This window comes from Canis lupus, chromosome 21 (genome assembly GCF_003254725.2).
Source record: "Canis lupus dingo isolate Sandy chromosome 21, ASM325472v2, whole genome shotgun sequence".
Lineage (NCBI taxonomy): Eukaryota > Metazoa > Chordata > Mammalia > Carnivora > Canidae > Canis > Canis lupus.
The window spans coordinates 42637542-42663754 of record NC_064263.1 but is presented as its reverse complement, the minus strand read 5'-3'; the positions used below and the strand labels follow the sequence as shown (position 1 = coordinate 42663754).

General features: G+C 47.1%; 1 protein-coding gene across 6 annotated transcripts in view; it reads right to left on the bottom strand.

Moving 5' to 3' along the window:
• NAV2 (neuron navigator 2) overlaps window positions 1-26213 on the bottom strand; it is a 722151-nt gene that overhangs the window by 36011 nt on the left and 659927 nt on the right. For all 6 annotated transcript variants that reach the window (XM_049099111.1, XM_025459747.3, XM_025459751.3 and 3 more), the window contains 8 exons: window positions 24355-24543; window positions 17676-17728; window positions 12379-12402; window positions 12190-12264; window positions 7073-7156; window positions 6361-6472; window positions 4687-4832; window positions 1411-1583 (listed from right to left, as the gene is read on the bottom strand). In XM_049099111.1, the coding sequence (XP_048955068.1) occupies window positions 1411-1583; window positions 4687-4832; window positions 6361-6472; window positions 7073-7156; window positions 12190-12264; window positions 12379-12402; window positions 17676-17728; window positions 24355-24543 (856 nt within the window). The remainder of the gene's footprint in view (window positions 1-1410; window positions 1584-4686; window positions 4833-6360; window positions 6473-7072; window positions 7157-12189; window positions 12265-12378; window positions 12403-17675; window positions 17729-24354; window positions 24544-26213) is intronic.

The following is a 26213-nucleotide window of genomic DNA, read 5'->3' as shown; positions in this document are numbered from 1 at the left end:
GGTCCTTCATGCACAGTATCTGAGAGGGACCTTACAAGTATCCAGGGAAGTAGATGTAATTAATCTCATTTTCACCAGTGACAAAACTGAGGTGTTTACAACCATCTTCTGTCTTGTCCAACTCCAGCCACACTGGCTCTCTTCTGGGCACCGTCCCATCTCACTAACTGTCCCACCTGAGCTCCAGTTCTTGTTTCACTCTTGGCCTGGTATACGGTGGTCTCCAAGGGAATTCAGTCCTATGGGGAGGGGCAATCTTTCTCACTGCTACAGGGAGCTAGCCGTGCCATCCTCTAGCTGACGCCTGGGTCCCCACCTGTCCATCTCAAGCCATTCCTGAGGTGCTCCTGCCTCTACAGTCTGGGCTTTCTGTTCTTTAGATGAGGCACATGACTGTCTCCCTACACCCCTGATGATGCAATGATCAGTGGGGGGCTCACAGAAATCATGGGAGGTTGGCTGGGCAAGAGAAGATGACTCTTTCCATCTACGTACTTAGTTGCCAAGGAGAAGAGCACCTAAGCCAATGTCACATGAGCAAACACCTGTCTGACTTAACAGAAGCAGCTGTGTTCCTGAAGAGCTCTTTACAAATTGACTCCTTTAAAATTTACTAGGGGAGCCCCTGGTGATGAATCATTTTACCAAATACAGAACCCTTCGATAAAGAGAATTATCAGGGATCCCTGGGTGGCGCAGCGGTTTAGTGCCTGCCTTTGGCCCAGGGCGCGATCCTGGAGACCCGGGATCGAATCCCACGTCAGGCTCCTGGTGCATGGAGCCTGCTTCTCCCTCTGCCTATGTCTCTGCCTCTCTCTCTCTCTCTCTCTCTCTCTCTCTCTGTGACTACCATAAATAAATAAAAAATATTAATAAAAAAAAAAAAAAAAAAAAAGAGAATTATCAGAGTCTTCTCCATTTTTTAAACTTCCGGTTGCTGAGTGCTGACCTTGGAGAAAGAGTCAACATCAAATTCTGATCAGAGAATAGTGTAATCCCTAAGTCTTGTCACGAAAATGAACTGGAATGTCAGCAAAAACTGTTAACACTCATCATACTATCCTCTCCCAGCAAGATGGTCGTAGCTCTTTCCCATCCATTTATCTCGTCCGATCCTCAGGATAGGATAAGTAGCCAACACCCAATTTGACAAGTAAAAAAATGGAAACAGAGAGGTTAAGCACTTGCCCATGGCCACCCACAGTGATGTTCCAGAACAACAGTGGAAGATTCCTTTCTCTTTCAACCTCTCTAGTCCTAAAACATTGGAAGAACGTGCCCAGTCCCATGAAAGCAAGATGAACAAAACCCCAAGGAGCAGATGTATACTAACAGGACACCTAGCCTGGAGGGTTCCTAGGGGCCAAAGGCATCGTCTGGCCAGTGAGCATCCCACACAGACAGACTTACAGGGAGTTGGAGTGGGAGCCCCTCAGCAGTGGAGTGGAACCCGTGGAACCGTTGTGTGGTAACTTTGGTGAGGAAGGCAGTGAAGAATCTGTCATCTCCTCGATGTCGGAATGAGAGGATGCAGACTTGGGGGACTTCTTCTTCCCAAAGGCTTGCTTGAAGGAGCTGCGTAACTGAACACATGACACTGTCAGCCTGGCCAGGGCTGCAACCGACTCTCAGGCCTTGGCAAAACAGAGACATGCAGACAAAAGAGCAATTAATTCTCCCCCCCACCAACCCCCCGTCCCCCCACCAACGACAAAGGTTCCCAACAGCTCTCTGGAATCAGTGCAGTAAGGGAAGAAGAGTTATCTGGTGCTGACAGCTCAAAGGACTGGACCTGTGGGTGACATTCCATGCCTACTCCTGCTTCGAGGCTAGATGCCAACAGCAAGACAGAGCCTGGCTCAGCGGATGGATGTCGAGAGGGTGAGGTTATGCAGCAACAAAGCAGGGTGCTCAGACACGGTGACGGATGCAGAGGGGATTAGTCAGATCAATGGATGGGTTAGCTTGGTATCTGACATTAGCGTTGGTCTTGCTTACCTCATTGACCTGCCAGGGAAAACGCAAGCAAAAAAATGGGGAAGGGGAAGGAAAAAAGACAATTTTTAACAGAGAAAGCCAGTGACAGGGAAAGCCTCGGACTTTTCAGACACGACATGGCTCATATATAAACACCACACACAGAGGAGTTTTCCAGGAGGAACACGAATCTTCCAGAGCGTTAGAAGCATCTTCCTTCAATTAGGAAAGGAAAGGAATAGCGCTTCTGGAAGTCCCTAGGATCTGAGTTCTTCCAGCTTCTTTGGCTGGCTGAAATGACTGCCCCCAACCTTCCTGTGCTTCTCACCCTTCTGTCTCTTATCAGCCATCTCTCTGTCCCTTAACTTTTTTTGGGGGGGAGGGGGGTATGTATGTGTCTTCTATTCGCAGCAAAAATAGCTTCACTGCTGCACTAGTCCCAACACGGCCGTACAGCCCTCTGATAGATCTACTTAGGAGTTCCTGCTGTACTTGCCTACACCCAAGATGATAGAATAAGCAGGGAATTAGTCACCTCACTTGTGACTCAAAAAGTAAGCGCTGGTAAGAAATTCATTAACTATATCGGGAAAACGGAATTGGAATATGACAAATTCCCCAAATCATGGGACAGATCTACAAACGCTAATGAGGAAAGAAGGAATTAAAGTGCAGGGTCTTCTCTGAAAGCCGTGATAAGCACATATTTTTCTAGACCAAAAAAATTAAGTTTTGTCTTGAGATAAGGTCTTTTAAAAAGTGATTTCCCGGGGGATCCCTGGGTGGCTCAGCGGTTTGGCACCTGCCTTCGGCCCAGGGCGTGATCCTGGAGACCCGGGATCGAGTCCCGCATCGAGTCCGCATCGGGATCCCCGCATGGAGCCTGCTTCTCCCTCTGCCTGTGTTCTCTGCTTCTTTCTCTCTCTCTGTGTGTGTCTCATGAATAAATAAATAAAATCTTTTAAAAAAAGAAGTGATTTCTTTTTTTTGTAAAAATCTTTCTTTCCTTCTGAAAACATCCTGGGGGTTTTCTTAGCCATTAAGAAATTTTGAAACAGGCCACTCTGACATAATTAATGGGATTTTTTTTTTTTTTTTAACCATCAGTATTACATCTATAAGGAATGGCATGTCCAACATGTGGTTGATTGATTGAGATCCCATTTCCTACTTTTCATCCTATTTCCACTTCCAGAAACAGAAGGACCTGGCACATAAACCATCAACCTAAATCCTTGCACCTACCTCTGGTACAGGGCCAGGTAGAAGAGGAGATTACAAAGATTAGATAGAAGTAAGCTTTGGGATCGTCTGAGAATGCCAATTATCCATCTTCCCCAATTCTACCGATAACCAAGATCTGTCTTCATGCAAGTAAGTAAGTTTTATTTCTTGAATTGGAGAAAATGGGTAAGCACTGTTTTTCATACAAAATAATTCTCTCTCATCACTTTGATAATCAAGTCAGACCATATTTTGCCAACAGTATATTAGAATCAGCAACATATGTTAATGCTCTTTAAGGCATAGCCAATGAGTTGACTGCAAGTCATTAGCAACAAAGGAAAAACTTGGTCAGAATAATGAGAGGGCCACACTGAACTGGCCTTACGGTCTTCCAGTGCAAGTCATCAGGAACCGGAATTACTCCAACCTCAACTGCTCTATTGCTAGACCTCGCCACCCATCCAAGATAACACAAAATGAGGGAGAAGGGTATGGAATGGATGAGGACATTGAAGCTACTATGAAAACACGATGTCGTCAGCACTGATGGATGGGGCCCTTTGAGCACTAGCCCACTTCAGATCAACCTGGGATATCCCTGCACTGAACACAGGGAGCAGCAAATGTCAATCCTCAGCCCAAAGTGAACTAAAAATAAGTTCGAGGGAGAGGGTGGGTGGTGGTGGTGCCGGGGAGCGGGTCCTGGCTGGCTCAGTCGGCACAGCACGCCACTCTTGATCTCGGGGTTGTGAGTTCAAGTCCCACATTGGGCACAGAACCTACTTGAAAAAGACTTGGGTGGGTGGGTGTAATATCCCCAGGAAAATAGGAAAAAAACTGCTCAAGACACCACTGTACAGAAATTCAAGAGGCTCACTGGGATTATGGAAATGTGGAGAAACAATGCATTGGAGACTGGGTCTATTAAATTTGCCATTTTGAAGTACAACGCCCCAGTTTAACACCTTTCACTAACACCTAATATCTACATGATGAAACTTTTACTTATAGGACACGGTCAAAAAGTGTTCAAAGAAAATTGGTTTCATGCTATCATTGGCAACTGTGTAAATAAACAGATAAGGGTCATGGATAACGATGGGATAACTAGTAATACCCACTCCCCCCCCCCCCCAAATAACTAAGAAGAAACCACTCAAGAGTAACTTGGCTCTATTACCTGGCACTTTGTGGCTGACATATGAGGAGGACGAAATGACACATATATGAAATGAAAGAGGAGTATGTCACATAAAGTCTCATGAAACAGAAAAGCTATCAGGTGGTGGTAATTTCCTAGGTCCTGGTGTTTGGCTGAGCACAACACTGAATTTGGTAGAAAAAGATCCACAAGCTTCTTTGGATCTACTCGCAAAGCTCTATGCTCTGGAGTTAAGAGCTGGCCTGGGGGCTCCTTCTGGGCTGGGGAGAGGGGGACTCTGGCCTGTTAGCACCCACCAAAGTCTTTGGATGTACACTCACCCAATTCTTTCTCTTCTTTTTCTTGGAATCACTCTCGATGTTGCTGCCCACACTGGAGTGGCTGGTGGCACTGTTGATGCTGGAGACGCTGTCAGAGGAGTGCTGTCTGCGGATGCGGAGGTCTGCAGACTGGGAGGTACCGTTTCCTGGGGACCCAGGCCAGGACATCAGCAGCTGTGGCCTTGAGCCCGTTCCTCTGTCCCCAGGAATGACTCTTACACCTGGATCCAACACACCTGAGGACTCCTAGGCCTTTCTTATTGGACAGCACCTTCTGCTCTCAGCTGCTGGTTTTATGATCCTGGAGCAGGTGCACGGTATGCTCTTTTTACTTAATTAAATGAGGGCCCATTTTACCCACTTCACCAAACAGAAGTCAGAAGAAGCTCTGAGAAAGAGAACTCCCCTCCCTGACCTCCTCCTACACCCTGACACCAGCTCTCTTAAGCCTAAGATAGGCACCCGATTATGTTTTAGGGGGACTGTGGCACAGTCACCTGTGTTGTCTGGCTGCCCCTGCCCCAGTCCTCTCTACTCTCCTGCCTCACGAGCCTTTCTTGGCCCCTTGGAAATGCCGAGCCCATCTCATCTCAGAGCCTTAACGTGTTAATGTGCATTAGTCCCTCTTCCTTGAACGCTCTCTTCGCTTACTCAGGCTGGCCAGCTCTTGCTCATCCCTCCCATTTCAACTCGGTCATCACTTTTCAGAGGGCCTGGTATCCGAAGTAATGGTGATGCCAAATAAAGGTTGCGGCCGGTTTTCCACACAAAGGCGCAGCCTACTCTTTAAGAGCACGGGGTTTAGGGCAGCCCGGGTGGTTCAGTGGTTTGCTGCCACCTTCAGCTCAGGGTGTGATCCCAGGGTCCTGGGATTGAGTCCCATGTCAGGCTCCCTGCATGGAGCCTGCTTCTCCCTCTGCCTGTGTCTCTGCCTCTCTCTCTGTGTCTCTCATGAATAAATAAATAAAATCTTAAAAAAAAAAAAAAAAAAAGCATGGGTTCCAGAGAGACCCACGGCTAGTCCCACTTCTGCATCTTACTAATCTGCATCCTCTGGACGGGAATCTCCTCCCTGCAACTCAGGGTTCTCATCAGTGCACTGTGGAGAGGACCAGCACCACACTCAGGAGGTTGTCGTGGGAGGAAAATGAGACCATGAACAACCGACAACATTGAGCAGTGTGCTTACAACACAATGAGTGTTCCACAAACACTAGCTGTCACTGGGCCTTCTACCATTACCGTTAATATCGCTACAGCGGGAGGGAACTCGTCCTCACGGTTCCATTCCCGCCCCAGGTTAGGACGCATGAGCACAAAGCAATTTACTCAGAAGTTCCTCCCTGGACAAACATGGGATGCTCACTCCAGCTCAGCCCATGTCCACGTATCAGAGCGTAATAAGGGCACAAGTGAAGTGAAGTGAAACACTTTTGATACTTTGCCAATAGAAACAGATTTTCGTCCATTTTTGAGATACATCAGGGAAGAGGCTGAGCCAGGAGAGCGGTCTTCCCAGAGGCCTGGAGTTAGGGATTAAAAGTGTTTGCCTCCCAGGCCCTGTGTGACTGCCACACACACGCACCCCTGGGCAGGGAGGCTGCACTGCATGTTGCCGGGGGACGGCTCTAAGGGCAGGAAGGTCATTGGTCTGGAGGCTGCTCCTTCCTTTACCTTTGCAATTGAGCTCCGGCGTGTTAATGACCCCATTAATGGCAGCCTGGGCAGCTGCATTTTGTTTCTTCAGCAGCTCGATGGTTTTTCTTAACTCATTCAGTTCTGAATCCTGAGGAACAGAAAGAAATACTGGTTATCCTACAATCATTCTGTACAGAATTCAAATGAAGGACAATTCAGTTTCAGCCCAGGAGCTTAGGGCATGAAGGAGTTCCACAAACCCTGTCCCATACATTAGGGTGGATCAATTTTCAATGGGCACAGAAGCACATCAAAGCAGCAGAAATGGGGGGGGGGGGCGTCTGGGTGGTGCAGTTGGTTAAGCATCTGTCTTAGGCTCAAGTCATGATCTCAGGGTCTTGGGATCGAGCCCTGCATCAGGCTCCCTGCTCAGTGGGGAGCCTGCTTCTCCCTCTGCTCTGTGCTCGTTCTCTCTCTCAAATAAATAAAATCTTAAATGTAAAAAAAAGTAGGAGAAATAGGATTGCGAGGTTTGTCACTGATGCTGCTGCGATCTGGGTCATATCTGCACTCAGAAGAGTACAACTCTTTATGATTTGATTCCAATAGCTCATATACACCAAAATCTATACCATTCTCTAGAACAAAAGAGAGTATTATTATTTTTGTTTGTTTGTTTTTAAGAGAGTATTATTTTGAGGTTATTCATTCCAAGCAGGGAGGAGAAAAGCATCCTTTCTCGCTTTACCTTTTGCTCAGCTGTCATGGTCAAACTCTGGAGCCTGATTGTCATGTTTCCAAGACTCTGCTCAAAGGCTGCCACCAGGTGAGCCTAGGGGAGGAAAGACACAGTCTTAGTGACATGACCTTGCAAGGGAAGAGGGCCGGATGGGCGCTGGGTCTTAAAGGCTAAAACCCTCATGGGGGCCAAGTGAGCGAGCAGCCATCTAATTCTTCAGCCCCGGAGCCCCACTCCCCACCTCTCGTTGGGATCCAGTCATTCCAGCTTATCATGTCCTTAAAGATCCTGTGCTTCTTCCCACTTTACACATGCTTTTCCCTCTGCCTGGAATGCCCTTCCCCACCCCCACGTCCTTGTCTGATTCTACACATCCTTCTCAAGAGATCTCGGCTTGGGGCACCTGGGTGGCTCAGTGGTTGAGCATCTGCCTTTGCTCAGGGTGTGATCCCGGGGTCTTGGGACCGAGTCCCACATCAGGCTTCCCAGAGGGAGCCTGCTTCTCCCTCTGCTTGTGTCTCTACCTCTCTCTGCATCTCTTATAAATAAATAAAATCTAAAAAAAAATATAGAGATCTCAGCTCACGTCTTCATGACACCCCCAGACAGGTTGGTTCCCTCATGGTCACTCTCAAAAGGACGTGGACTGCTGGTCTACGTGCACTCTGGTATCACACTTAGAGACACATGTGCTCTCACAACTGCTGCTTCACGTCTGTCTCCTCTGCTCCACTGTGCTTTGTTCACCAAGTGCCAAGCTCACAGCAGAGGCTCATATTGAGCGTGTTTGTAGAACGGATGAACAAAGTGGTTGGCATATTTTGCTTGTTATAATCCTGGTTAATAAAAAGCCACTGAAAGGCCCATCTGCTACCTCCTTGGAGAAACCTTCCCCTGTTCCTCCAGGGAGTTAGGACTTTCCCCCAAGGCCGCTCTCTACTTTTATATACCTCTCTTAGAACACGACATCAGACGCACCATTATTTTATACAGCACGAAGACATCCTGAGAAATGCTGCCAATTACAATCAAAATATGCATCCCACTTTCAGAAATGTTTAAAATGTAGGGGAAAAAAAAAACGTGTATCTTAGAATTGAGCAATGCGATGTTTTCCTGTCTGCCCCTTTCTCTGCAACCCTCTTGGAGGACAAGATGCAACCTGTGTCCTAACATGAAGCCTCCCCCTTCCTCCACAGAGCAGCAGGTGCTATATTGGTTGGTTGACTGAGGATGTTGATAATATGGTTGAAACCAAGACAAAGAAGGGGCAAGTGAGCTAATCCTCCTGATTGCAGTTTCTCCATCTATAAAATGGGTGCAATATCCATTTTCCTCCCAGGGTTATTGTGAGCAGTAAGTGAAACAGTATTGGTGAATGCAGGTCTATGAACACAGGAGTGAACGGACACTTTGGGGACGGGGGGAAGGAAAGGAAGAGGTTTGGAATTGGGAAAGTGACGAAAGATAGGATGAGAACACAGATGGGGAGAGACCAGGAGAGGGTTCTAGGAACAGGGTGGGCAGGTATAGGAGAAGAGCTGGCAAAGGAAATGTCTTGGGAGAATGGAGAAGTGAGATCTGATCATATGGTATGAACATTCTAGAGGAAAAGAGGACTGACGATGTACTCCATGAAGAATCAAAAGTGAGGTAACGGCCAGCGTATGGGTGGGACATCGGCCTGGGTCGTGAGGAGGGTCAGCAGACATTTCAATTTAAAGAGGAGAGCTCAGAGAAGTGAGTCCGAGGCCCCTGTCACTAGACTTCATCAAACAGGAACAGTTGAGGATACAACAGGTCTAGCATTCACCATTGGGCCTTTTTTTTCCGACAGCAGCAGGAGTCAGCAGAGCAGGACTGCTTGTAACAGAAATGTGAAGTGGGCTGGCCAGTTTCTTTCTAATGGAGTGCCCTCTCCCTATTAAAAATTGAGAAAATGCGGGATCCCTGGGTGGCGCAGCAGTTTGGCGCCTGCCTTTGGCCCAGGGTGCGATCCTGGAGACCCGGGATCGAATCCCACGTCGGGCTCCCGGTGCATGGAGCCTGCTTCTCCCTCTGCCTGTGTCTCTGCGCCTCTCTCTCTCTCTGTGACTATCATAAATAAATAAAAATTAAAAAAAAAATCTTTAAAAAAATTGAGAAAATGCTATTGCATTTTAAAATTAAGAGATGGGGGCACCTGGGTGGCTCAGTGGTGGAGCAATTGCCTTTGGCTCCGGTCATATTCCCAGAGTCCTGGGATCGAGTCCCACATCGGCCTCCCCAGAGGGAGCCTGCTTTTCCCTCTGTCTGGGTCTCTGCCTCTCTCTGTGTCTCTCATGAATAAATAAATAAAATCTTTAAAAAATAATAAAATCAAGAGATATGCTTTAGTTTAGCTTGCCCGGGAGACTATGACAGAACAAAAGCTAAACAATTCAAGACAGTTTACACAGTCCATGAAGGATACAGGGTCAGGGCAGGAAGATGCTGAGAATTACTGCTAACCTTGCATTTCAAAGGAACGCCAAGGTCAAATCTAAATGGCCAAATTTTCATTTTCTTCAATTGTTTGATTGCCACCCCGAATTCTCTTTGTGGGGACTCATGCTTTCTATTCACTTAAAAACAAAAGCCTGACCCCAAGAAGACTGCTACTGGGGAAGTGTGTTTGCAAACTCAAGAAGCCATGTTTTCTCTGAAACAAAACAAAACAAAAAAACAGAGGTTCACATTTTGCTGTCGAGAGAAAGGACAGACTCTGGGTCACGAGCAACTGTGAAAACACGGGCCGAGAGGCAGTCAGGAGCCTCGTTCGGAGCCACACAACAGACTCCTTACCGAGTGCCATTCTCACATTCCCAGGAAAACAAACACGGATGGTATAAAAACACCCAGAGAAGGTGGCTTTGAGTAGTTTGTCCTAGAAAAACAAACACAGCTTGGCCTGTGAGAAAGATGGCAGACAATAAAACACGTTAGCACTGCCTGCGGTGTGTGGTGAGACTAAATATTTACTTTAAAACAATACTGGATTCAGTGGCTTTTGTGAGGAGCAAAACACACTTTTGGAATAATAATAATGTAAGGGAATCTCACTCTGACTCTTCTGGAACAGGGGGTAGAGTTCCACACGGCCCCCTGTAAGGTCTTTGGGGCAGCACGAGTTCACTGGAGGAACTAACCCAAGTTTTTTGACTATTTTTTTGAGCACTGAGCAGTAAGGGACACCAGCTGACAGCAGTAATTCTTAAGAGGGGGTGGAGTAGCTCTAAATCACCTGGGACAGGGGCTGCTGTCAACCTCACATTTGGATTATATCCAGATTGGCCCATTGGGTCTGGGGTTGGTCTTGGATTCGAATGGTACCCAGATGAAGGCTACTCACTGAAGAATTCCTCTGGATTTGCTTTTTTTTTTTTTTTAAATAAGAACTAAGCTTCAAAATTCAGATCTCACATCAAGTTTTGATGTTCTTTGATAGCATCACTGACGGCAGAAGAAGCAAAGAGAATTAAAAAGGATAATGAAACATACAGAGGCCTGATGTGTGAGGGTGTGGAAAAAATTCAAAGACTCCCAGAAATGTGAGAGAACTCAGGAGAATGAATCGCAGTGAGAGAAGTTACGACGAGTTACTGAGCTTGTAATTAAGGTCAAGTGCTGCACGGGGCACTCCGTGTGCGGACTTTAGAGAGAAACGGTTTCCTTGGGTGGACTCGGGCTTAAGCCAGGAATTACCTGGGCAAAACCCCCAGGTAAATGATTAAGTCGAGCACTGACTCAGCTTCCTGGCCCCGGGAAGACAACCTTTTGAAGTTGCCTTTCATCTGAACAGCACGCTAAGGGGGTAGTGCGGGCTGCTTTCGGACAGGCTCGCACGCAAGTGTCTGTGGTCTCAGCCCGGCGTGCGCTCCCGGCAGGAGGCCTTGCTTCAGGGGCATCTCCACACCTTCTGCAAATCTCAGGCTCTGCCTTCGGAGCCTCAGCCCTCACCGGCTCACAGCTCTGCCGCAGGCCTCCTTTGCAGACCAGGAGTCTCCACCTCCATGCTGACCCCCTAATCATCTAACCACACCATGGTCAGGTCAGGAAGCTTCGGGAAGAGCAAACCGAACCGCCTCTCCTCTGCTTCAAAGGCACTGATGGGGCTCCACTACCTTCAGTGGGAAGCCCAAACTCTCCCCTTAAGAGCCGAGAGCCTCCGTGATGTGAGCATGATGTGACCTGCCCCTCGTTCTTCTTCGATGCCTCTCTTCCCCTCTAACCTGGCCTCTTCCCCCCATCCAAGCCGGAGATTCTAATTACATGGAGCTACTTACAGTTCCTAAAGGCACCAAGATCTGCACCCTGGGCTTTTGCACAAAAACACGTTTTTGCACAGTGGTTAGAATGCTGCCCTTCTCATGCATCCTCCCCTACGCAGCATCCCTCAGATGTCACCTCCTCCCCCAGAAGGCCTTTCCTGACCTCTCCCCCACACCACAAGACTGACTGAGGTGCTCCTCCTTACATATTCCCACAACCTTCTCCCTTTATCCCTCTCTTAACGGTCACCATGTCATAGCAAAACTGTTTTGTCTCTCTGCTGTGCCAGAGAAAGAACACTAAGATGACAGGGACTGGGCTTGCTTTGCTGTTGAACCCACAGTGCCCGGGGCAGAGCTGGCACTCAAACAGTTGTTGAATTGAATGCTGGTTGGCAGCACTTCCTTAACACGTAATTGTGTATATTATAATTATAGAACAGTCAGCTATTTATTCGGAGCCTTAGATTTCTTTTGCCTCGCTCCCCCCCACTCCCAACCTCTAAGATGAAAAGTTTCAGAAAGAGGAAGAAAAGGGAAATGAACAGTGCTGAGCACTTAACATGTTCCAGTACTGACCACATGACAACCCAGAGAGCTAAGCGTTACCATCCACCGTCGTACAGATGAGCGAATGCAGGCTCGGAGGTTAGGGAATTTTCCCCGAAGCACAGGGCCGAGAAGTGCCAGGGCTGACGCTCATGCTCACGATGCTAAAGCCATGCTCGCGGAGGGGGACAGGCAGCCGTGACATAACGACTGTCAAAGGCAGCAGAGGCTGCCCCCCATGACCCCCCCCCCATGGCTACACCCCCCCCCCCCCATATCTGTACTCACATTTGCGGTCAGCTGCGTGGTCAAAGCTGAAACCTTTTCCTGGGAGGCATCCAGCTCCCGCCGCAGTTTGCGAATCTAAAGATGGCAAGGGACAGAGTTACTTGCTCTAAGAGCCCATCCTCAGGTTGAGCGGGGTAAAGTGAGTGATGACAGGGAAGGAGGAAATCCACCCAGCAAACTGTTCCTTACCTCTGACTGGCATTTTTCTTCTGGCTGTAAAGAAATCATAAGGGAAATTAGACCAGTTGAGGAACAGAGAACGGTGCAGATGTAGCCTGTGGGGGACACCAGAGATTTGAATGCTTACAGCAGACCTGAAGACTCATTAGTTTCTTTCCGGGTGTATTTTTTCTGGATAAACTGGTTCAGTGAATTTGACCAATGAGAAAGGCCAAATACGAACAGCATATTATTATGAGAAATTAGGAGGAATGAGAACGATACTCCAATTATTTTGGCTGTGAGGAGCCCCCCCCCCCTTCCCTGCTCCCTTGTGGAGATGCTAAGGTCAGGTGTGCTCAGAAGGTGTGATGAGGAGGGATGAGCCAGGGTCGGGACGCCCAAATGTAGCAAATAAAAATACAGGTTTAAGTACATCCCATAGGTACAAGGCACTGGGCACAACTTATACTAAACAATTATGAGTCGTTTGTGTGAATTTTGTTATTTGACTACTGGGTGTTCTGTAGTAAATCTGGCGATGCCAGCTGGGGGCAGGGAGGGCTGCCCATGGGTTAACCACCCGTTGTATCCCTCCTTATCTTCTCTCAGAAGCGCCACCCCAGGAGCAGCGGCAGGGCAGGAAGGCCTCCAAGGTGGGGGAGGCGGGGAGCCCCGTCAGCCAGCCTGGCGACTCCCCAGGCTCTGAGCACCTTCCTGCTGCCCCACCTCAAGGCCTGCAGTTACCTGTGACTCTGGGAAGGAAGGGTAAGGCCTGGGAGGGTCTTCCAGACTGGGCCCTGTGTCTGTGGATGGCCCAGCTATGTGCCAGCCAGAGACCTCAGGGCCACCCCACCCCGACCCCTCCTCTCCCACAAGGGGAAATCACAGTGGAGGGACCCTTTTGTTCTCCGTAGGTTCTCATGGCGGGTGGTCCATAAAACACAGTCCACATTCTGGGCAATGGTTGGAAGTGTTCCTACCTTCTGTCCACCCCATCATTTGCTCTTCCCTGGGGGTGGGGCAGTGACTGGGGAGCCAGGAAGGCAAGTGGAAATCAGTAAAGACTCTGTTTTGTCCTTGAGTCCTAGATGCATGTCCCATCTAATTCTACTAGTGATAAACCTGCCATTTAAAAAAAATCAGCAGAAAAAAAAATAAAAATAAAATAAAAAAATCAGCAGGATGCCTGGGTGGCTCAGTGGTTGGGCATCTGCCTTTGGCTCAGGGTGTGATCCCAGTTGGGGATCAAGTCCCACATCGGGCTCCCTGTTAAGGACCCTGCTTCTCACTGCCTGTGTCTGCCTCTCTGTGTGTCTCTCATGAATAAATAAATAAAATTTAAAAAAAAAATCAGCATCTGACTCTGACTCTGGTGTCTACTTCTCTGTTAGCTCAGAATGCAGAGCGGTATGATTGGTTAGACCCTGCAGACCCTACGTCCATCAGCCGTGGTAGGTGGGGAGCTGGTTCCTGTCTGATGTCTCTTGGCCCCCTGCTCCCGACCCCACTGCCCTGACTCCTAATCCTGCCCAGGAGGGCCCTCCCTCCAGCTGGCTTCTAACAATGGCAACTGGTTTTTAGGACTATTGGGGCCAAACCATTTAATCCTTGCAATAAGCCAACAAAGTAGGTCTGTATTCCTTTTGAGACACAGAGAGGTTATAGCTTGCCTAAAGTCACAATCTGGACAATCTCCTCATCTAAGGAATGCTTTCAGGGGATGCCTAGGTGGGTCACTGGTTGAGCATCTGCCTTTGGCTCAGGGTGTGATCCCAGAGTCCTGGGACTGAGTCCACTTCAGGCTCCCGATAGGGAGCCTGCTTCTCCCTCTGCCTATGTCTCTGCCTCTCAGTGTCCTCCATGAATAAATAGATAAAATCTTGAAAAAAAAAAAAAAAAAAAGAAGAAATGTTTTCAGGAGGACACTGGGAGATGTCTTCAGGGCTTACTCTTCCTTCTCTGAGACTATTCACCCTCTTTGTCTATCTGTTCATCCACTCAGGCCCACTACCACCACCTATCACACAATTATAGATTTCCTACCATGTGCCAGGCACAGTTTTAAGAACGTGGGATACAGCTGTGAACATGACCACCGAGCCCCTCACCTCATGTTGCTTACCTTCCGGTAATAAGTGACATTTACTGAATGTTTACCACGTGCCAGAGACTAAGCCCTTTCCACTCATTATTCATTGACTTCTCATAACACCCCCTTGAGTAGGTACTAATACTATTCACGTGTATTTTCCAAATGAGGAAACTGAGGCCCAGGGAGGTTGCCTAATTTGCCCATGGTCACAGCTGTTAAAAGGTGGAGCTGGGAGTGGACCCAAGGTAGTCTGGCTCTAGAGTCGATGATCTTAATGGGCACATTCTCCTGCTCTTTTACTACAGCCCCAATCTCATGGAGGCCTTCCAGAAATAAGGCCCCTGACTTCTGAGTCTGATCCAAAGAAGAAAGTTAATGGTGAGAATGTCACAGCTATCTAACATCTGGGAGGCTACTGGAGGTCTGTCAGCAGGCTGAACCACCCATACAGGAGGAGCCCTACTCCTCAGCACTTCTGTCCACGAGCCTCCTTCTCCTTCCCTGGGCCGCCTGTCTTTAGGCTTGGGCTCCAGTTTTCAACCGCAGCCTGAAAAAAAATCTGGTGCTTTGCATCTTACTCCCCAGCTGCTGCTCTTCTGTGTACCTGGGAACTCTAAGCGAGGCTGGGAGCCTCTCTCCATTTAGCAGTTCCCCTGGGAACTCAACTGCTGCCCCCCTACCATCCAAGAAAGCCAGCCTAATGCCAAATGCAGCCTCTTGGAGTTTCTCTATCCAAGGGCTGGCAGTGACTTCTCCATGGCAGTTGCTTACCATCATGTTGCCTTTTCTTTCCTTTGTAACTAAAATTACAGGCAATTTTTAGCCAGAATGAGAATTCTTGAATATCCATGAATTACAGAGATTTCAGGGGATAAAACCCATGAACATTGAACAAGAGCCTTTAAGACACTCAGCCTTTAAACAGGCTCTTTGGTCTGGGTTGGTAGCAACGTAGGAAATCCCAACAATCTCCTTTTAGACAACAAATAGGAACTTGTTCACCTTAACATTTACAGAAGTGTCTGAGTTTCAGAATTCTACTATTTCCAAGTGGCCAATAATAGATAAAGGACCACACATTCATGCTTGATGTGATGCCAGATACAATCTGGAATTAGCAGACTACTCAAGCACAAAAACATTTAAATGTTAGGAGCACCTGAGTGGCTCAATTGGTTAAGCATCTGCTTTTGACTCAGGTCATGATCCCAGGGGCCTGGGATCGAGCCCTGCACTTGGCTCCCTGCTCAGCAGAGAGTCCACTTCTCCCTCTGCCCCTCCCCTTGCTCGTGCTTTCTCTCCCTCTTAAATAACAAAACTTAAAAAAAAAAATTAAAAAACCATTCAAATGTTAGACTATTTTTTTTTATAAGAGTCTGCAAAAAGTAACCTATATGTTCAGAGAAGGCACAGATAAAGGACAGTAAAGGAGAGCCTTCGACATGGTCAGTGTCAGAAGTTGTGGGCACCCCGAGACCACCCGGCTCCCTGATTGCAAGGACAAAACTGACAGGTACCTGGAATAGTGAGGTCATTTGTACAAAGTCATACAGTGAGAAAAAACGAAGATAGGTTGTGGGTCTCTTGCTATCTAGTTAAACATGGAATTAAGGATCATTCTTAGGTCCTTGGTAATGAGCATACTGCTATCAACTCAGAAAGAATAATTTGAAATTTCCTGTCCACACACCCAGAATGAGAGCTACTGAGAGACCCCTGACTAGGTGATCTTGCTCGAAGACAGCGGAGCCAGGAAACGCGAGGGACGTTCCTACACCTGAACTCTCATGGTGGGAGAAGCTCATGGTCTTTCCCTCCAAGGCTGGCCGATGCAGCCCAGCTCCTGTTTTTCACTCTTCCAAAAAGAATCTAATCTACCCTCTCTGTGTTAACAGGAAACTTTGGCATTTCCACCAGGCACGGTGATGTCTGCAGTAGCTACTCTGCACCAACCCGGGGAAAGCGGAGTCCCCCCAACCCTGGGTGTCCTTGGTGCCTCTGGTTTTCTCCTTCAGCTGCAGGCTCCTCTCTCTACCTACATCCTGTCCTTGGGGCTTAGCCCAGAGCCTGACAAATGCATAGGACCAGGAAATCTTGTTGGAGAAGTAAATCTAGGTTTCAAAGTACCATCTTGGCACCCATGGCACAGATTTTCCCTCTTGAGGAAAGGACTTAATGTATGTACTAGTTGACAAAATGTCCTCTCTATGCTTTCTCAGTAGACAAAGGCTTTAATACTTCCCCTCTCTAAAGTCACTATATGCAAAGCCTTTAAAATGAAAAACAGGGTTCTGTGATGACATTTCAGACAAGATGACTGGCCAAAGAATGAGGTGTTTTGGAGGTGGGGGGGGCAAGGTGGGTAGGAGCAGAAGGGATCATTTCAAGGTCCTTCAAATCAGACCACGTCAACAATCACTAAGGTCTATGTGCTCGCCATAGGCCTAAGAAAGAACAGTCAGGCCCTGGTCTCTTTCACTTGATTCCAGGGTGGCCTTTAACCTATAAGGGCCATACACAGTTTGTCCTGCTCCATATATGTAGCCCAGGAGCCTGGCGTTGCCAAAAAGTGAATTACCAAAACATCTGTCCTCCACGGATTTAAAGGGTTAAAGGATTTCCAATTCTCAATTAATAAAATTACTTTTTCTTATAGGAATTCCCAAAGTTTTTAAGATCAACAATATTACACACATAGCTATAAAAAAGCAAGCACCCCTGAACAAATCCAGAACCATATCTGATTACATGTGGCTTTTGTTCAATAGACCACTCATTGATGATAGCCAACACTTGTGAGCTTGCTCTGTGCACTATATTCAATCCTACGTGCATTTCTTATCTCATTCGAGCCTATTTTCTGAGCACCTACTATGTGCTAGGCTTTGTTCTAAGCGCCAGGAATAAAAACAGAAAAAGTCCTTGTCCTCAAAGGGCTTATATTGTAGTGAAATGTCATCTTCCTAACACTGGATCCTTATTATAGCTCCACAAGGTAGTGGCTGCTCTTCTCTCTACTTCACAAAGAGTCAGTTCCTGATTTACTGGTTGATACGTTATAATCAATAGCTGTTTGCGAATTTCAAATCTTGTTCCCTAATTAATCGAGCTCCTTCCATCAGAGATACTTTCTCTAGGAGAAGCGATTTTTTTTTTATCTTATTCTCAACCCTCTTGATAAAGGAGCCCCAGTTCTCATGCTCACAGCCACACAGCACTGATTTATACTCACTGTAGAATAAATTGATGACGTGCTGGAAACCAAGGAGAGCGAGGATCCGTGAACTATTAAAACAAAACAAAAAGAAGGTGAATTGCAGAGCTAGCTTCGATGGAGCCAAAAAGGGAGAGAGGAGGAGAAAGTCAGCGTTATAGGACACGACCAGGCAATTTAATCTCACCTTGACCCAACTTTTCCTGGTCTGGCAATAGGTCAGGGTCAAATACGGAATAATTTGCTAAGGGAATCTCTTTTCCTTTACCCCACACCCTCACTTTGCTCCCCTGCAAACTCTAAATCCCTTTTTCCCCCTGTGAAAATAATACATGATTACTAAATACAAGTTTTCAAGTACAGAGACGTGTTAAGAAAACATACTCCCTGCCACAACCTACACAGCTCAGAATTCTATTACCCACAGGCAACCTGTTACCCGCTCCATTCCAGCACATTTTACTCCCTTCTTTGTTTCTAGTGTATTCCTTTAGGCTTGAGACTGTGTTGCATAGATGTTGTATACCCTGCTAGCATCCGCCACTCGTGTATGCACAAAGATGAGCCGATTATTATGAACACAGGAGGCTGGCTGTGGGCCACAGTGCACTAAACTCATTCTAGATGAACACTTGGTTAGAAAACATTATCTACCGAAATAGAGATTTTTTTTCTTTTGGTTTCTACACAAACAAGCAGTGTCCTCTTTCCTGTGTCTGACTGGGACTTTTGACTTAGAACCACAACCACCGTCATACCCTCTTCACGCCCCTTCCTGCCCCCAGCCCAGTGGAGACATTCCACTGTCTTTATATAATTTTAAGTCACGGTCTTTTCCAGGACTAAGTATATTCTAACTGACTTCTCTTTCTGGAAACCAGATTCTTTAATGATCTTTTCCCTTAGTAATCTCTCAACAACTTTTTGAAAGACAAGAATATGCCCGTGGAGACATCAGAGACGTTTAATTGGGCACAGCTTTCCTGACCACGAGTGGAATGCTCTACCCCCCACACTTAGCCATCCCCGGTGGACCAGCTATCCCCTGTGGTCTGAGACTGGGAGGCTTGGGAGTAACATTCCCCGAGTGCTAAACGGCTTGCACTTACCACCCAAGAAGTGAACTCAACTTGGATCAGCATTCGGCAGAAGCTACCTGCCCACAAGATACCCGACAAACAGCTCAGCCCACGCCCCGCCCCACCCACGGTCCCAGGGGCCTCCGTGCTGTCTCCCTATAAACCTCCTGACCTGCTCCTCCTTTCTGTGCTCCTATCATGTTCGGAATCCTGCACTTCTCTCCCGAGCAGGCCCTGCATAGCACTTGGCTGCCTCGGAGTCTCCGCCTGTACAGTGCTGTTGGTTTAGGATGCTTCTCATTTCAGCCCGTTCTTGACCTGCCTGTCTGGCCCTCTTCTCTCTTACTTAGAAGATGCCTGCTTTTCTGAGGCGATCCCTACGCCATTACTCACATCCACCTTCCTTAGCAATGCCAAGGGTTCTAGATCTCTTCCTCCATTCTGCCATCCATGACTTCTCTGGCCCATGCACCATAAGGAATCAGTTTATGGTGTCAATGGCCAATAATGGCTTTCAGTGTTAACATGTAGACACATTAGCAGCCGCCGCTCAGGCCCCAACCTAGTGGCCTGATAGTCTAAAGCGGTTAATTTATGTTAGCCCATGAGACGGGCAAGTAGGGACTACTTTGGATTATATTGGAGGCCCATGGGGGAAGAGACGGGGTAACACGTAGCCACCCTTAAGCTACACCTTTCCATCACACCACCTGCTCAGCTGGCACAGGCTGCCACATAGAACTAGGCTGCCCAAAGATGGAAGTTTGTCTCTTCTATCTGTCCAGCCCGTACACACACACTTACGGACGCTGCCTTCAGCAAAATCCTGATGCAAGCCCCGGGCTGCAGGCAAACGGTGTATCTGGCAGGCTTCAGTGGAGGTAATTATTTTTCTCTGTAATTAACTCCTCTCACTTGGTAAATAGCAAGAGCAAGGCTGTGGTCCAAAGAAAGATTCCTTGATTTCCAGAGTCAACACTACACTGAATGTGGCTTGCCCAAACCATGGCAGTTGGCCTTGCTCCAGCTGAGCTGAACCAAATCAGAGCCTGAGTTACGTGGCTTGGATACTCTTGGACAGCAAAATGCACTGTGAGACTTACAAAGACAGAACAGCAAAAGCACACCATGTCTTTTTGCCCTATACCTGTGCCTCTAAAATTCTGAAGCCAAGAGGAACACAGAGATTTGTCTAGGCCATCTCTGCCCCTGAGGAATTTGAAATCCAGAGAGGTCGGGTAGCCCAGGTGGCTCAGCGGTTTAGCACCGCCTTCAGGCCAGGGCGTCTCCCTCTGCCTGTGTCTCTGCCTCTGTGTCTCTCATGAATAAATAAATAAACTTAAAAAAAAAAAAAATCCAGAGAGGTCAAACGGCCTATTTAAGGTCACACAGCATTCAGAAACAGGATCTGCTGACCAGAAGTCTGCAGACTGGGGGGATCCCTGGGTGGCTCAGTGGTTTGGCACCTGCCTTCAGCCCAGGGTGTGATCCTGGAGTCCCGGATCAAGTCCCACATCGGGCTTCTTGCATGGAGCCTGCTTCTCTCTCTGCCTCTCTCTCTCTCTCTGTGTCTCTCATGAATAAATGAATAAAATCTTAAAAAAAAAAAAAAAGAAGTCTGCAGACAGTTTTGCCCTTAAGAGACCTGATTTATGGGTTTCTGAAAGGTGGTTATTGTTTTTTATTTTTTTGGTAAAGGCTTTTGGTGTGTTTTAGAATGGTTTCCCCAGCCCCTCATCCAATCTACACAGATATAAGCTGGGACCAAATGAGCAAGAAACACATGTCTGAGAAAATCATGATTTCACCCCTGCCTAGAGCACAGGTGATTACACGTCCACTCTGAAGACAGAACAAAACAACTGGGCATAGCATAGCCAGTAAAGCAATCAAATGCCCCTGATGCCACACTTGGCATCTCACATGTATCTTCAGCTTCATACCAATCAAAGCACTTTCTCATTTAGAACTATTGCTTGAAGCGACCCTCAATATCAGAGAATTTGTAGGTAATATTCCCAGACAGGGCAGGAGTTTCTACCACTAATACACAAGTGATGTGGCCCAGCACACACAGCTAGTTAGGAGCGGAGTCTGCGCATCTAGCCACTGTATCCTTGTTCTTGCTCCACTGCTGGTACTATCAGGTATGACCAGGGAGAAGTAGACACAGTTCTGATGCTAACAGGCCACCCCCTGAACCAGCAAAGGAAACCAAACTAAAATCTGAAAACACGCTGATGAAGGATCAGAGTCCACCTCACACCGGTAAGAAAGCCCAGCTGTGACCAAGGCAGAGCCAAAGGTAAGGTAAGACTGAACAGGAGAACAGAGGGCTGAAAATCAAGAGTTTAGGACCTAGTCCTGGTGACACAAAGTCCCCAAAGCACTTCTTCTGGCTTCAATTTTGCCAGAAACAAAGCAGAGATGTAATGGCCCTTGGGGAGAAGGATAAAACAAAACACGACAATTATAACAATGGGTACCATTGACTGAGCCCTTACTGTAAACCTCTTTCCAAGTCGTTTTGCATTAGATGCTTTCCGGGATTTATCTCACCTAATCTTCACTTCAAATCCTCTAAAGCAGGCTCAATTATTTTCTGCCGTTTAGTGAAAAGGAAATAGGCTGAACAGAGTCAAGTCCCTTTCCCAAAGTCTCTTTGCTAGCAGTAGACATGTCAGGATTTCAATCACAAGTAGAACTCTGGGGCTGGAATCCCAAGTGAGTTGCAAAAAAAAGAGATTTATTTATTAATAAGCTCCTCTGTTCCTATGGATTCCATATGAACTGCTTTATTTATTTATCTATCAATCAATCAATCAATCAATCAATCATCCATATGAACTGCTTTAGATTACACTAGCAATTAGGGATGATTAGTAAAGTCCCTGGGCAAAGACCTCCATTTTAAAAATGCCTCAAGCATCTCCCTGAATGTATACTATTAAAGTTGACTTTAAGATTGCATAATGCATCTGATGGAAATTAATTTACCTGAAATAACTTTGAAAGGGTGCATGTGGGCCATGCCTGTATCTAATCTACATATTTATGACTCCCACTTCCTTCAAAATGGAAAGTGCTAATTAAATCCCACAAAAACCTCACACAAGTACTTGTGCTAATTCTTCTTAAATTTCTATCCTGCTTTCTGGCATATGATATACCCAACTGACTCTTACAAGGAGGTTCTGTTTGGTCCAAACAGTAGATGTAAAATTTTCCCCCAACTGTCTCTACAACACTGGGGTTTATAAATTCAAAAGGTGGGAGGAGCCTTTACCCAATGGAATTAAAAACACCTAATTGCACAAGCTCGATTTTGTTTTCGTAACGTAATACCCCTGGAAGAAATAAAATCAATTTGATGCACAATTTCCCAAAAGATAAAAATGTTACGTGTTCCTAGCATATTGACAGCGGTTCCTACCTCCTAACCCCTCAATTTGATTTCCACCTCTGCCCTTCAGTTCCACGTCACCATGAATCATTAGGGTTTACAAAAGTCTAGACACTGCTTGTGGGCAAGCATTTTTTATCAATGTCACTTTGACATCCCAGATATTCCACAGTTGTGCTGCCTGACAGCTTGATTCCAGATGGAATAAATAAAAGCTCTCTGATGATGATACTGTAATGGTCCTGGATCTTTATGAGGCGAAGTGTGCTTGTTTGGACAAGTTTCAGTACTGAACACGGTTCACTCAGGTACACACTCCATATGTGAGTTGTCACCAGGAGGGCTGGGGAATGCTCTGTGGCCGTGCTTGGCTAGCACACTAACTAGATGAAAGTTCAAGGCAGACCTGCCTACGCCTTCACCTTGGGGTCCCTGTGCCCACCACCATGACTGCCCTGGGTGGTTACAGCACTCATTCCTAGCTCTTAAACCCAGTAAGGGACGCCTGGGTGGCTCAGCAGTTGAGCATCTATCTGCCTTTGGCCCAGGGTGTGGTTCTGGAGACCCAGGATTGAGTCCCGCATCACGCTCCGTGCATGGATCCTGCTTCTCTCTGCCTGTGTGTCTGTCTGTCTGTCTCTGTCTCTCATGAATAAATAAATAAAATCTTAAAAAAAAAAAAATCAACCCAGTAAGACCCTGTCAAAGGACCTCGGGCCCCAGCCCTCCGAAATCCTCTGTCCCAGCAGGTTCCCATATATGGATTTGCAGACTTGCTTGCTGTCGCTCACTGGATGTCTCTGGATGCAAGTGACATAAATCAGGGTGAAGGGGTGAAGTGGCTAGGAAGATGAACCAGGGGGCAAGCGCCCTGTCACTAAACTCTTCACAATTTTTGTGAACAAGTATGCTGGGCAAAAGCAGAAGGCTTTATTCTGTGTTTCTGTCCCTCTCAACTTGTTTAGAGATTTCTTAAACAAGACAAGCTTGTTCTCTCCTCTCAGGAGGATGCTGGGCTTATATTTTTCTCCCAGGGGCTGAGAGCAGAGGGAGGCACTCAGGGCTCCCTTCTCTCCCACCTTCTCTTCTGTTACTGGCAAAAAAAAAAAAAAAAAAAAAAAAGGCACTGGTTGTGGGCTAAGGGCTATGGCCTTAGCCTGGACTCCAATTGCTCTGAGAGTACCCATCCCCTATCTGGGGAGCCCCAGGTGCCAGGACATCACTGCTGACAGCAGAGTCTACAGGCTAGGACATGTTATAACATTTTCAGGTTAACATTCATACCTATCGTTGAATTCTCCTAATTCCATGAGCTGGGTACTAGTATCATTCTCATTTTGTTAGTAAGAACACAGAAGCACAGAGAGGTGAAGTCATCCAAGATCACATACCAAAGAAATGGGTGAGCTGGAATTCAAACTCTGGTAGCCTTGCTCCACATTTTTTAACCACCACTCAATGAGTACTGACACCAATCTTTGGGAAGCTTTTCGGGGGTGTGGGGCTGTCCCCCCATAGCATTATGACTGCTTGCTTCCTTAACTCACACCTTGAGTAAAGGAACAAGGGGAAAGAGAGATGAACTAAGTGAGGAAGATGGCTGGGAAAGATGTCCACAGCTACTTTCTCTCAAAATTCTGATTAAAATAAACAAAGCACAAAAATCCAATCCAAAATATTCACAGTTAGCGAGCAAAGAAGGAAAAAGGGCATACATGAAGGGAAAGGGTATAACCCAATAAATTAAAAAAAAAAAAATTGGTGTGCTTGAGAAATAGAAAATTCTGGAGTAAAAAGAAAAAAAAAAAAGAAAATTCTGGAGTGCAATGGAGAGGCTGGCTGCCCACAGTCCTCAGAGCCACATGGGTACGTTAGCACAGGGAAATGAACTAACTCTCTCTGCCAGGATGGTGAGCCAGCAGCCGAACCTCAAGATGGAGGCCCATGCCAAGAAGTTGTGGCCCAAGTCCAAGACGGAGAAGCTGAGAGTGAGGCTCGGTCAGCGCCAAGTTCACTCATGTTTCTTCAGCAAGCTTCTTACCTTTAGTCCTGAGAGGTGAATGAAGAGCCAGACCCTGCTATCCAGAGTTCCCCAGCCCCAACCCCCAGAGCGAGAGAGCTAGAAACACGGACAGGTGGGCTCCCGGGTCGTGAGCTCGGTAGGCAGGGCCACTGACACCGTGGGTGACCTGAGATGGTAAACCTCCCTGCTTACCTTCTTCAAATCCATCCCGGAAGGAGCCTGAGCGGCTCATGGTTCTGCTCTTCTCATCCAGGGACATGGAGCTATTCCGGAATCGGCTATCGGTGTAGGGGTCATACTGCCCGTCGGCATTGGAGAGGCTGTGAGTCCTCAGCATGGTTGGGTTGGACAAGCTCATCTGGGTGACAGTGGTGGGACTCGCTGGAAAGAAAGGAAGGGAATTGAAAGGTTGGAAAAATTCATGCCTCTGTTCAAATCCCGGATGGGGACGACAAGGGGACTGCTTAGTATCGGCCATATCAGTTCCCGCCAACTTCCCTCCCTTGTCTGTTTGCAAGAAGGTTGTCACATCAGCATCTGAATAACACGCTGAGAGCTAAAAATAAGGGAGGAAAGGTGGGTCACTTCCAAAGCAAGGCTCTCGGCCTCAGCTTTCCAACTTGGCACGTTCTGACAAGCTGGTGTCACCTTCCAGGCATGAGCTAATTACTCCCTGGGCTCATCTGGGACAACTCCCTCTAAAGGCAAAGCCTAAAATAGTCCAACGGGGCTTTTGATCAGATGGGAAGCATTTGTGCATGACAAGAAACTCCTGCCTCAAAGAGCTACGGCTGGGAAAGAACAATGTGAACACAGGTCGCACGGCCTCCAATGGTTCATGCTTGGTGACAGTGCCTAAAGAGGTCCAGCGCCAAGGGGCACGTCCACCGTGGCCCGAATAGGCTTTTTAATGACAACCTTGTCCATTTCAGTAACATACAGTATTCCCAACAGTATCCACTGAGTTAATTAAAAAGGCAAAGTTAAGCCTTGATTACAAGTCACACCTGTCCTTACAGATCTCCTGTTCAGGGGCACCTGGGTGGCTCAGTGGTTGAGAGTCTGCCTTTGGCTCAGATCATGATCCCGAGGTCTTGGGATCGAGTCCCCCATTGGGCTCCCTGCAGGGAGCCTGGCTCTCCCTCTGCCTGTGTCTCTGCCTCTCTCTCTGTGTCTCTCATGAGTAAATAAATAAGTAAATCTTAAAAAAAAATTTAAAAAAGACCTCCCGCTTATTATTGACAATATTCAGAAAAGGCTGCCCCTCTAAAGAGAAAGACGAGAGTGAGCACGGTTTTGTTCCCCTGCATTAGTCTTTGGAGGCGCAGTGCCCATCCTTCCCGGTGATGCTAGCCAGGAACGAGCTTTCCTTTTTCCAAATACATAGAGTACTCAGTACCTGACTGTTGTCGGTTTTTAACGTGGTTTCATATAAAGCTTTGGATTGTTCTCGCTCACCCTGTTTATGAGTCTGTGTGGGTGTGTTTGTGTCTCTGAAAGAGAATCCATTAACATGTCAGCAGCAGCTGTGTTACAAACTCTTTTCCTTTCCCCACTGTGCCAGCCAAAGCATCATGTCAGTAGGAGGCATTTCCAAGAATACTTGTTCACTCACAACCTGATCTCTGTTTTCCAGCTTAATGGAGCAATGCGGGTGACCAGACACGGGATATGCTACTACTCTGTCAGATGTGAACCTACGTCTTCAGAGGTCCTAGAAACAGAATACATTCCTCTCAAAAATGGAGTGGTTTAGGGACGCCTGGGTGGCTCAGCGGTTGAGCGTCTGCCTTCAGCCCAAGGTGTGATCCTGGGGTCCAGGGATCGAGTCCCGCATCAGATTCCCCGCAGGGAGCCTGCTTCTCCCTCTGCCTGTATCTCTGCCTCTCTCTGTGTGCCTCTCATGAATAAATAAAAAAGATCTTAAAGGAAAAAAAAAATGGAGTGGTTGGCTCTTCGCAATAACCCTACCTGTATCAGCCACGTACATAAATTACTGATTAGAGTACCAAAATCTTTTCTACTTTCTCTCTTTCCTTTGCTGTCAATCT